We start from the raw sequence: 13,038 nt of genomic DNA, 5'->3' as shown, positions 1-13,038 counted from the left end.
ATATTATTTATATATTTTATATAATATATAAAATACATATTATGTATTTTATAAAACATATAATGCTGAGTTGGGCCGGGCTGGGCTTTTTTGACAAATCCCGAGCCCGACCCGTAACACAGTCGGACTTACTATGTTAGGCCCAAGGTCAGGTCTGCAAGCCTAATTACATGACCAAGCCCAACCGGGGTGCGGGCCGGGCTACCCGGCCCATGAACAGGTCTAATCTCAACCCTCCACTTTTTTGTCCGAAACAATCCACCATTGAACCAAGAACCCGGTTCAACCCCTGGACCCGGTTTGACCCGATTTAAAAAAATCACCAAAATACCCCCATGTTCCTCGAAATTACAAAATATTCCCTGCCCCATTGTAAAAGCTAAACCGAGACTATCCTTGAACCTTGTCCGAAGGATTGGTAGAAGGGGAGGGCACCGACTGTTCATCCTTCTTCTCCGTTCAAAAAGAGGTGGTAACAGCGGCGGCAGTTCGACGGCAAATCCTCCTTTCATCGGTCTCTCTTCCCCTCTCTCTCTCTCTTCCTTTCTCTTCCTCTCCTCCTTTTTCTTCTTTTCAAACTTCTCCTTCCTCTGTTCCTTCTCGCTGCTGCAACTTCGGGCAGCGGCGGTTTCTCTGCCCTCTCCTTTCTTCTTCTTCTTCTTCCTCCCACTCCACTACCTCGGTCTTTCTACTGCCACCGCTGCAACTCTCAGCAGCGGCGGTGCTTTGCTCGAAATCTCCCTCTCTCACTCACTCAGATCACCCTCCTTCTTTCTCTCCCTTGAACATTTTCCTATCTTATTCCCGTATTCCTTTCCCCAACCTATCACCGAGAACATCCAAGGAGAAATTGTTCATCTCCCCCAACCTCTAGACACAGCGGTGGAACTGTGCGAAAAAAAAAAAACTTCACAGTAATGGCATCCATCTCGTTTTCACTCATATCTCCGGTGATGCCTCACCGTTTTCTTTAGTTCATCCTTATTCTTCCATAATCGCGCCAACTCCCCTCAGATTTGTGTTTGCTAATCTATCACTGAACCTCTGTTCTTGAGCGGCTGATTTCGGTAGCAATGGTGGTTGGTTGCATTGCCCGTTAATCAGATTGCGTTCAATCCTAGCCCGACTTCCAGCTCTATCCTAGTGGAGTTCTTCATCGCCGCAGACGACACCGTCTCTTTTAAAATGTTGGTCAAACACCAGTTCAGGCTATACAGATCACTTCAACAGAAATCGTTCCCCAAGCTGCAACATCATCTCATTGTTCAGGCAATATCACTTACTGAAGAATCCAGGGAGTAGACGTAGAAGAGGATTCCATTTTATTGCAACTTATTCGATTCTACTCTCAGGTGACGCTACGAGACAGGTAACTCTGTTTCGCCTTTGTTGTTGTTGGTGAGAATTCAATCACAGTGTTTAAATGTATCTCAATCCATTGTTCCTGTTCTGATGAGGATTGGTCTGAATGTTGATGATCAGATTAGGTAGTTCTTATTTTCTATTTCTGGTTTACTTCGAAATCTGCTTAACTAGATCTCACCATGGTAGTAGACTCTAGCTTTGCTTACTGTTTTATCACAAGAGTTGAAGAACACTGTTGTGGTATTTTCCGGAGCCATGAGAACTCCGCTCTCATAACTAGAAAATGAAAAAATAAAAAGGGGAAGAAAGAAAAAATGTTAAAAAGTTGAGGATGATGACAGGAATGAGCAGAGGATAGTTTAGATTAATCGCAAAAAGAATATATATAAATAAATAAATAAAAATAAAAATAATAAAATAATGAATAAATTAGGAGAAAATATATGAAATGGAGAAGTTAGTATATTTGATTACTTTGTTAATAGGAGAATTTTCTTTCATATTGATTTGCTCTTGTAGTTTAATTTCATTATGATAATATTATCTTGATGGATTAATGTCATCTCTATGCTTATGCTCATCTGGAGCATCATGTGGGCCCCACCTATCAGACTCGGGAGAGGGGTGCCTAACTCCTTCCCTCTTCCATCCAAGCCTTATCCGGATTGATTAGTTAGTGCATCGGGCTAATGGAGTCACTATTTAATAAAAATGATTTTGATGCCATTCTTGGAGGTCCCATCACCTCTATTTCCATTGTTGATGGGTGGCGACTCTATTTCCAACCCAAGTGGCAAGTGAGCCGGTTTTTCGATGCTCACAATCTTCTTCAACCAGGTTAATGATTGGAACCTCCTTGGTCGTGGTGGGGCCAACGGGCTCAACAACTGTCGCTCGAGGTGTATCTTTGTGGGACGTCTTCCTCTTCCTTTTCTTCTTCTTCTTCATGTTAGAGAGGAACCCCATAGTTGAAATATCCGACATGTCGCCTACAGAAGAAAGTTGAAAGTCAGCTAAATTAGTATGAAAAAAAAGCAACAAAAGTTGAGTATCCACACCCAAAGGACTTATCCCGGCCTAAATAAGCTACTACTGCAAATTACACCCGATACCTAGGGTGACAAAGAAGTACTTGCTCTTCTAGGCCAGGACCTTAGATGGGAACCCGTGAAAAAGCCTATACCCAAGCTGGTAGGACAAGTAAATAATAACTAAATTTTCCTGAGCTACTAGTCGGGTTTTGCTTGATTTGGCAAAGGGCAGTAAAAGTTTTAATATCTAGAGAGAGGTTGAACTGGTGAAAAAGAGAAACTGTACTGAACAATGTACGGATGGAGTTCGGGTGCAACTGACTTATTGTAAAAATTCAAGACCTCGGAGATAAAGGATGAAATTGGAATCGAAGACTGGCTTTTAGGACCTCTTTGAAAATGGCGATGGAATCGCCCCGCCCCCTAGAGAGTCTACCTAAAAATGCAATTTCAGATCTAGGGAGTAAAATGCTTTTGTTCATTGATGAATGTATTCCAACCTACTTATCTATAGAATGGCATTGTCTAAAAGATATGATGGTTGCTTCCTTTGCTTCGATGCAATGGAAGGCCCACAATGAAGTCGTCTTCTAAGCAAGGTTTAAAATATCATTACGTATTGGCCTGTATTGGCCGATACGTATTATATTGGAGCCTTTCCAATACGCCCCTACAGGGGGTGTATCGGGTCAGGAGGGTAGACAGGACTTAAACTGATCCCTCTGAATCGGTTTTGAGAAAACAAATAAATAAAACACAAAAAAAATTGATACAAACTGATACGCCCTACCAACATATCGGCCTATATTGATATTTAGAACCTTGCTTCCAAGGATCTACACTGGACCTATGGAAATCATTTCCTTGACTTTATCGAAGAGTGCAAACAAGCTAAAGAAGCTCTCCCTCACTCAATGTCTAGATTTGCCCACACCGCAACCTTAGTCTCAGGTTTTAAATTCCCCATCAGTCTTTTGTGACGTGAGTTTTCAGCCTAGGTTCTCCCATGTTAGCAACACTAGCTTGTGTTTTGGTAGCCCCTCCTTTGAGATTAGTTATGGCATAAATTTCCCTAGATTATTGTGGCTTTACCTATGAGGCTGAGCTTAGAACCATTAAAAGTGGTGTCCTCTTAGTAGCCAAAGATGGTATCAATTCCTTAATATTCTAATCTGATGCAAAGCAAGACATTGATTCAGTTGCACACAACTTTAATGATATTTCCTTTTCCTTTATCCCTTCGGAGCAAAATAGCATGGCTCACAATTTCTCTTGAAATTCTGTGGGTTCTATTAAAGGAATCTATATATCTGACCCTTATCATGACTGCCTTAGGCCTTTCTTTGTGATTAATTTGATGCTTTGTTTCCTCGTTTATAGCTTGTTGTTTGTTTTGAGCCTCTTTTGAAATAAATTTCTGTTTGACAAAAAAATACTTACACTAATTGCTAAGCCAATACGTGGCCATTTAAATCTTCTTAAACTTAAAATTTTCTTTTGTATAAGGCAAGAATCATCAATAAAATGTTCCATTACACAAATATAACTAATATTATATTTTGAAGTCCAAATATTGAAGGGCAATTCTAGAATTAAGGTTTGATAAAATAAAAATATAATCTTGTTTGTATGAATGAAAAATTTTTAGAACATATGCTTTAATAGTATTTCTAGAAACTCTTTTGAAATTGGGGATTTATAGATTCTAGTAAAAAATTTTCAACATATACAATATATTTTGTTATTTCTTATCTCATTTTTCTTGTGAATATTCAAAATTACCAAAAACCCTACACCCAATTTGTGTTTGAGTTCCATCTTTATTGTTTTTTAAATGACTAACCATGTGTCTAGCCAAATGATCATTGCTTCCTTTCGTACTATCAAGGTTCTAAGTATCAACACCCGGCCGATACGCCTGTATCGATGCTTTTTTGTGTTTTATTTATTTTTTTCAAAAATGGTTTAGAGGGGCCAGTTTAAGTCCCGACTACCCTCTGAACCATGGCCTGACCCGATACACCCCCTTACAGTCAGGAAGGCCCCGATATGATACATACCAGCCGATATGGGCCGATATGTAACGATATTTTGAACCTTGGATACTATAACTAAAATCACGTTTGCATCTCATGCAAACTGCTCTCTTTTCCTTTTCTTGAACATCTTCTATTTAAAACATTTTTCTGATACTAGTCTTTCTCTTGCCACCCCTAGAAGTAGTAGCAGTAGGGGTGGTTTTCTTAACTATACCACTAACACCCATATCAGGGCTATCATACTATGACTGGACATCATCAAAGTTGTAGGGAAAATGATTGCTAAAGAATCCAACCATTTTAATAAACTTTAAATATTAAACCTTAAAATATGAAAATTAATTATCACTTACCCAGTTTTTCTATTTGGTATCTCAACTTGATTTCAACTGATGAAGCTTCTAAGCTTCCCAAATTGTAAACTTGATACACTTGAGCAGGTTTTCTTTTCATTGAAACTTGAATAAAGTTGAAAATTAGGAACTATGGAGCAAGAAAGAGTATATGAGAGAGTATGAGAGAGGTTGTGAGAATTAGAGAGTGTGAGTATATGAAAATATGAGTATGAGAATTGGTGTGATGAAAATGGGGAAGGGTAGGAGTATCTATATAGTAGTTAGAAATGATTTAACTAACCAAAATACCCATAGAAGGTAGTCATTTTATAGTTTTTAGGAGGGGTATTTTGGTCTTTCATAAAATTAATTATCACTTTACTAAGATGCCCCCCAAATTAGCTATTATATAGTTATTGGGGGCATTTAAGTTATTGTTGCCCCTAAAGCTAAAATGCACAAATACCCCCAAACTAGTTGTTTATAGCTTTTGGGGTGTTTCTGTAAATACCCCCAAAAGTGGGATATAGCCATTGGAGACCCCCCCCCCCCCAACAGCTATATTAGAAAGCAGGCTAATACAGCCCGTAACGGGCTAACTTCATGCCTTGCTATGCCAGGCAACTATGTAAGTTGAGTCATGTTGGGCTGCAAGTTGTACCAGAACAACTCACATTTTTGTGCCATGTTGTGCCAGCCCATGGGCCTCAAAACCCAAGCCCGACACAGCCCAAGGGTATGAACTACCAGGCCGTAGCACCGCCCAGTTGCTCAGCCCATGAGTGGAACAGCCCATTTTATAACTACAAGGAGCCGTCTTCTATCTACATGTTGCTTAACACTGTCCATGAACAGAATCCGAACTTCCTCTCCAGCCCCATTAAACCTTCGTCACCACACCCACCTCACACCACTTGCAACTATGCATTGAGAACATTTATCATGAATGAAAACATACAGGTATAATAGAAGAAATGTTCGGATGTGGGACTGCAGCGTGCTGTGAGGTGTGGGTGTAAGGACTATTTTGTGAGGAGCAAATCCGATTCTTGTACCTAAGGCAATCTCTCTTCTTTTAGAAAAACAGAGGCAAGAAGGCGCAATAAATAAAAAAGAAACCTTATCCAGTCACACACCCAACCAAACACATTATAACCACAAAGTCACATTTCAAAATCCATTTGAAGTACCGTAAAATGATGGCATTATCACTAGTGCTCTCACAATCCTACCAGAACTTCCTCTCTACAAACTCAACTCGCTGCTCAAAATCATCCTCCAAATTTAGCAACATTCCTCAAAACCTCCTCCAAACCCAGAACATTAGTAGAAGAAAAGCAACAGCGGCAGGTCTGGCCACAGTAGTTCTGTTAGCAAGAGAGGCAATTTTCTGTCCAAATGTTGCATACAGTTTTGATTTTAGAATCACGGCTCCTGATCAAACTCTTGAGGAAGCAGAGAGTACGATCAGAGCTCACGCCCAAGACCTATTAGATGTGAAAGATCTAATAGCTATTGAGTCATGGGGAGAAGCACAGAAAGCACTCCGCAAGAGTTCGTCATACTTGAAACAAGATATCTACACGATAATCCAAGCAAAACCAGGGATCGAGAGGCCCCAGCTCAGGAATCTCTATTCTCTTCTCTTCAATTATGTTACAAGAGTAAGTCTTATGGATTCATTAACGCAATGTTTGTCTCTTTATCAACAAAAAACCAATGCAAAGTTTGGTTCCATAGACAGAAAATTCTTAACAAATTTCACAAATTTTATTTGTAACTTTCCCTCGGCTTTCTGTTTCTCTCTTATATATTCCTCTTTCAAACTAAACATGGGAAAGACTAGAACCATTCCAACCATTCAATGGTTTGACCAGTTTTTATTTTTTAATTTTTTTTATCAGAACAGGCCATCTGCTCGGTTCCAATGATCGGACCGTTTGACCCAGGAATCGGGCCCCTGACCGATTCATTGTCCGATTCAGTTTTAAAAACCTTGATAGAACCTAATTAATGCGTTATAAAGAAAGTGTCATTTACATATAACCTCCTATAGTTTCATACGTATTAATTACAAAAACCTACACTATATTTTTTGTATTACTAAGAAACCCTAACTACATGTTTTTCTTAGATGGGAGTAAGAAATGACATTTTTGACCCTAATGTCCATTTTAACCAAATTAATCAAAAAATAAAAAATAAAAACAATATGTTGATTTTGTACCCAAGTTTTGTTTCTCAAAGGGTTGATATGAGAGCTGTTAGGGGCATTTTTTTCTTTTAGTGTAAAGAACCCTGGGCCATGCATTTTTACATTTTGTAATCGTTTTAAGAGGTTAAGTGAAGGCAAGGCCTACACGTTGCTTAGGAGTGAAAACTTAAAACGAAGCCTTTGCCTTAATCTATATAAGGATAGGCAATCATGTGTTAAAGCCCATAACCTTTTTTTTTTTTTTTCTGTCCTGAAAACCAAACCAAGCTTAGACGAACTAGGGCCCATGCAATATTTTTTCATGTATTATACATCATATAATATAAAATTTTATAAATAATTAAGTTTTATTATTTGATGCCATAGGCTCATAGCTTAGCCCGGTTTGGCCCAAACCCACGCACACCTGGGCCTGGGCTTATATTTTAGCCAGCGGTCCAGGACAGGCTCTTATTGTATCAGTTCGTGCTAAGCCTGGGCCTGGCTCATCATCACCCCTAGTCGAAATTGGTACCCTAAGTCCCTAAAAACCCCATACAAGTGCGCAAATGGCATGACTACCAGACATGTGTTTGGTTAAAATTATATTCCATATAAACATTATTTAAAAAATGAAATTTGAACAAAAAGTGAATAATTTTTTAAGCTAATTCTTTTAGTTCCATAGAATTAATTTTTAGAATAAGTTTCGAGCCCACAAGAAGCCTTAGTTACAGCAATTTTCATGATCCGAATCTAAAGTTGATACTTGGAATCAAAAAAAAAAAAATCAAAATTAATTCTCTAAAAATAAGCATTGTATTTCTCTCCCCAACAAGACTTGTCTTTTAGGTGACCTTCGGCGAATTGGAAATTTATTCATTACAGAGCACTCCTCACATTGACCTCACTGTGCATCGCAGCCATGCATTGAGAACATCTTCCCATGAATGATAATATCAAATACGGGAGATGTTCTCAATGCATGGCTACGATGCACTTTGTGATGAGCATATCCGATCTCACCTTGGGCATCATATTGCCACGAAATTAACCCATTACCCTTTCTCCCATGATTATTAACTCTTCCTTTCTATCTTCTGTTGCAGCTAGATTATGCAGCAAGGAGTAGGGACATAGCACAAGCACAGGAGTGTTATGAAAACATCGTTGCTGCCCTCGGCGATATTCTATCCAGAATATGATTATGTTAATGCATTCCCTTTGAGATTATTTGAAAGAATAGCATTAAAATGGTCAAACATTCAAGATCACAGTCTCCACTGGATCACCTTAATTGGACGCAACGGGATCAGCTGCACACACGAAGGCCTGAATCCATGGGGCCCACACAAGTGTTGTGTTTCACTTGTTGACTCGCAAAGCAAGCCAAACCAGCTGGTCCAAATCAAGCATTATTTTTGGATTATGTATTGTTAGATAATTTTGTATTAAATTTTATTATTATGGGGAAAACATATGATGCCAAAAGGACTATGATATTGGAATGGTTTTGACCATTCACAATCTCACATGAATTTTGATAAAAATCCATTTGATTGGTACCACCTTCATGATCACAATTGATTGGTTGCAAGTTTTTCCGGTATCATGGCTTTTCGGCATTATAGTCAAACCATATTAGATAAATTTATATTAACTTTTTCATTAATTATAATTGGAGCTTAAAAAGAATTTTATTAGTGATTTAACGGTTTCTAGTCACGTATCATTTTTTTTTGGCTAAGTACCTTGTCACCTCGTCTGTTCCCAAGTGGCCGATGACTCGGAGGCTGAAGTGGAGCTCCCTAGCATAGTACAACCCAGCTGCTCCTTGCAAGAGATGATCTGGCTACCAGCAACGACGTGAACTGAACCGGCTACTCCCTGCTGGAGACGATCTGCTCATCTTTGTAGACGACAAGAGTTGAGGATCCTACAAGAACTGAATCGGAGAACCTGGGGGTGTTTACCCGGTGAGGTCACTCCAATGGCTAAGTCAGCACTTAGTAGTGAGCTGAAAATGATATTAGAGAATGAGAGAGCTAGAGAGTAGGCGCTGTGATGGGACTTGATTTCGTGTTAGGTGGGGATAATGCCACCAACTGGTAAAATTGCCCATTTCCACTTGACTCGAGGAGTGGGTGAGTTAATATAGCTGTCACAAGTCACAATCTCGTGAAATGCGGGGTATGGTGGTGAGCTCCTCAGGGTTGTCACATGGTGGTCAGTCTGACTAGGAAGCGAGCTGTCTGTAAGGTGTCAGACTGCATGGTGGCGAGCTGCCTGTAAGTGTTGCATGGTGGCAAGCTGCCTGTAAGTGTTGCATGGTGGCGAGCTGCCTATGAGGTGCTAGGCTGACCAAGTGCCGAGTTGTCTGTGAAGTGTCAGGTTGCCTGTGAGGTGTCGGGCTGCCTGTGAGGTGCTAGGCTGACCAAGTGTCGAGTTGTCTGTGAAGTGTCAGGTTGCCTGTGAGGTGTCGGGCTGCCTGTGAGGTGTTGGGCTAACCAGGCGCTGAACTGCCTATGAGGTGTCGGGTTGCCTGTGAGGTGCTAGGTTTTAATTATGTTTTATTGTAATTTTAATTCTTCCAAAAAAATTGTAATTGAAATTACAATTAAACGATATTATATTATATAAAAGTTCTCATAAATAACTATTTTGTTTGGTAATGCATTTCAGTTAACTATTGAAAGGGGATTTTATTGTTCAATCCACTCCAAGAAATCTTAGCTCCACCGTGGGATGAATCCTAACCGTGACGAAACCTTGTTCATCAATCATTAGCCAATAATGAGTACATAAAATGATAGAATGTACACGTGTAGATCGATGAAACGATCCACACATTTTTATGTTATTGACATTGAAAGATCTCAACCGATCAATTATCATGCTATTTTTTCCTTTTTTTTTCTTTTTTTGGCTTCATGGACTACACAACGGGGGTAGTCCATCCCTCATATTCCCTTGACCCCCTCAACCCATTACACTAATGGGTTGTACAATGTTTTGTGCCATCATTATACTTAGAAAAAATGGGTCGGGCTACCCGTGAGCCAGCACAGCCCGACACAACTTAGGCTGTGCCAGGCAGGCACAACCCTTGGGGCTGGGCTGGGTCAAGGGCTTGTGGCCCGCAACATGGCACAACATGGCCTGGCCAGACCTAAACTATAACAACTAGAAAATGGCTATATGTGGGTATAATAACAAAAATACCCTCAACAGCTATAAACGATTATTTTGGGGGTTTACCAAATGGAGTAGGAAAAAGACTAAAATGCCCCCTAACAGTTATGAGAAGCTAATTTATAGAGGGCATTTCAAGTAAAGTGATAAATAAACTTTGTAAATGATTAAAATATCCCTCTCAACAATTATAAGTGACTAGTTTAGGAGGGTTTTCTTGGTCGATTCAATTATTTCTAACCATTATAAATACCTAACCCTTACTCATCTGCATCACAACAACCACCAACTACAATTTCTTATTTTCATACTCTCATACTCTACTACTCTCAATCTCTCATACTACTCTACTCTTATACTCTCAATTTTTTATTTATTTATTTTTATTAATTTTAACAAGAAGAAGGCAATCGAGTGTCTCAAGTTGAAGTTGGAAATTTGAAAACTTAAAAATTTGACATTCAAGTTGAAATGCTAAACTGGTAAACTGGACTCGAAGGACTGAAATGCAATTACAGGTTAGTTGGATTTTTTTTTATAAATTTTAGACTTTAATATTTATTAAAATGACTAGTTCCTCTCAAATCCAAATTGATGCTACCCCTAGGCCCTAGTAATTATAAGGTAAAAGAAAACCAACGATGAACGATGTTTGGAAATATTTTACCATCAAAGATGTAGAGGGAAAGGGCATAAGTTTGCAATAAATATAAAAGTGCTTCCTGTTATCAAAGTAATGTTGGCATTAGCCATTTGAAAAGACATGTATCAAAATTTTAGATGTCCAACCTAGGAAATGTGATACTTTAACCCGGTGGAAAGTATAGAAAAATAGTTATCATATACTTGTCACTATGGCACGTGATCTAGTAACCCCTTAGGTGTCTACAATAACAACGGAATCTTATTTAGTACAAGAAACAGGATGCTAGATGCAAAGAGGAATCGGATGACAGACGGAAAAATTGGAGATGTAAATTTGTCTGAAAGGTTAGTTGAATGCAAAAGATAGACTACAAGATAAAGGAGGACATGACATGCATGTCATCCAACGTATCACCAGAGGAAGATGAAAGTGGGACTTGAAGAATAGCTTTTAAATTATTGTAAATTTTGAGGTTTCAATCTTATATGTACCTTGTAAGTTATTTGTAAATTTTTTTAATTCCATTATAAATTTTTATTTTCAATTTTATTATAATAATTTTTCAATTTCATTTAATCATTTTATATTTTTATTGTATGAATTGATTATTTCATTGAATTTGCCATTTTTTCATTAATTTTTATAAGTTTTTGAGTTTTTTATTTTATGTAGTGAATACATAAAAAAGAAATAAATTTTGAAAATGAAATAATACAGGTTAGCCTGGCCCTAGGGGTGTCAATTGGACTGGATTTGGTCCAATCCCATCCAGTCCAGTGTGAATCCATTACAAATGGACCAAATCCAATCCAATCCAATGAATAATTTGGATGATTTTAGATCAGTCCAATTCAACATCTGGACCGTCCAATCTGCTCAAATTCATTTTAATTTATATTGGTTTCAACCCAAACCCGGTCCATTGACACCTATATTCCTATCTTATATCAATATACCAGATTTTAGCTTAATCTAATATAGTCCAATATAAATTTATTACGAACAGATCAGGTCTAGTCCAATCTAATAAATATTTTAGATCAGATTGATTTTGGACTGGATGAGGTTTAATCCGTCCAAATTGATTTTAGATTGGATGAGGTCTAATCCAAAACCAGTCCATTGACACCCTTACCTGGCCCAACATAAGGTCCGTGTGCTATGGGCCCCACCCCCAACCTACACGAGTCGCGCAAGCATGACTACAGTAGTGTGGGTGGAACGAAAATGTGGGCCATGGTGGTCCACATTACACCACTAATAAATAGTAGGGCATGGCTGGTGTGATGGCTATCATGGTATGTACCATGGTTTTTAAAAACGAACCAGTGACCGAACCAATCAGGGGTCCAATTACTAGTTCGAACGGTCCAACCGTTCGACCCAAATGGTCGGCCCATTCTAACAAAAAAATAAAAGAATTTAAAATTTTGAAAAACAGTCAAAACCGTTCGAACGGTTAACCGGCTGGTTCAGCGGTTTGCTAACTAAAATCAATGGTTTTGGAGGAAAACAGAACCGGTCAGGTGATTGATTCCCGGTTTTTTCAGTCCGATCATCCAGTCCGGTCTGGTTTTGAAAACAGTGGTTTGTACAGGCTACTTGTATTTGGGTCAAAAGACCCGTTTTAAATTGATTATTGAAAGGCACACTTCTAAAAACAATCCTGAACCTTTGTTTCAGATATTACAGTTATTAAATACAGAGAGTATAGTCTTTACTCTTTACTCACTATGAGAAATGAAAATTACCCATTCACAAGCCTTGATTCTTCACAGACAAAAGTGAGCTAAAGGGGGAGAAAACTTCAATGCTAGATTTTAGAAGAAGATGGAACCATTTTAAAATGTCTAAAATTCTAAATGATTGACGAAGACAATGCTAGGGATTCGACTTTCTCAAGAACCGACTAGTTCATTTTCCATTCCTCTATGTCGTCACCCAATCGATCGTCACAAGATAATACAGATCTGGCTCCCATCTCAAGATCGATGTTGTGCCTTTTCCAACCTTACATTCATCTTGTATGTTGGAGGTTCAAACGATGCTGAGAGGAACTTGTTGGAAGGTTGGAAAAGTGTTTCATTGAGAATAGTAGAGTTGGCCACGAGCTATTCAAGTTCGGTTATGCTCAATTTAAACAAAGTTTTGAGTTGAATTTGAGTTTGATATATAGGCTCATTTGTTAATCGAGCCGAGTTTGAGGTTAATGAAGCTCGGCTCGTGAACCTCGCAA

The 13,038-nt window shown here is 38.7% G+C and overlaps 1 protein-coding gene across 1 annotated transcript; it reads left to right on the top strand.

Annotated features, from left to right (window-relative positions):
• Positions 1-1,380: 1,380 nt before the first annotated feature.
• PQL3 (PsbQ-like 3) lies at positions 1,381-8,541 on the top strand. The gene is made up of 2 exons (XM_088982047.1): positions 1,381-6,434; positions 8,074-8,541. The coding sequence occupies exons 1-2, from the start codon at positions 5,967-5,969 to the stop codon at positions 8,167-8,169; spliced, it is 564 nt and encodes a 187-aa protein (XP_088838173.1). The 5' UTR covers positions 1,381-5,966; the 3' UTR covers positions 8,170-8,541.
• Positions 8,542-13,038: the final 4,497 nt, after the last annotated feature.

This window comes from Nelumbo lutea, chromosome 4, assembly GCF_056320005.1.
Source record: "Nelumbo lutea isolate HS-2025 chromosome 4, American lotus-T2T, whole genome shotgun sequence".
NCBI classification, from domain to species: domain Eukaryota; kingdom Viridiplantae; phylum Streptophyta; class Magnoliopsida; order Proteales; family Nelumbonaceae; genus Nelumbo; species Nelumbo lutea.
The sequence above is the reverse complement of the archived record's forward strand: the minus strand, read 5'-3'. Positions and strand labels throughout refer to the sequence as shown.

Bases quoted from the DNA above. Each gene is read 5' to 3' on its own strand.
- PQL3 (XM_088982047.1), top strand. From the start codon at position 5,967: ATGATGGCATTATCACTAGTGCTCTCACAATCCTACCAGAACTTCCTC. The intron at 6,435-8,073 runs GTAAGTCTTATG...CTTCTGTTGCAG, and splicing joins TCTTCAATTATGTTACAAGA to CTAGATTATGCAGCAAGGAG.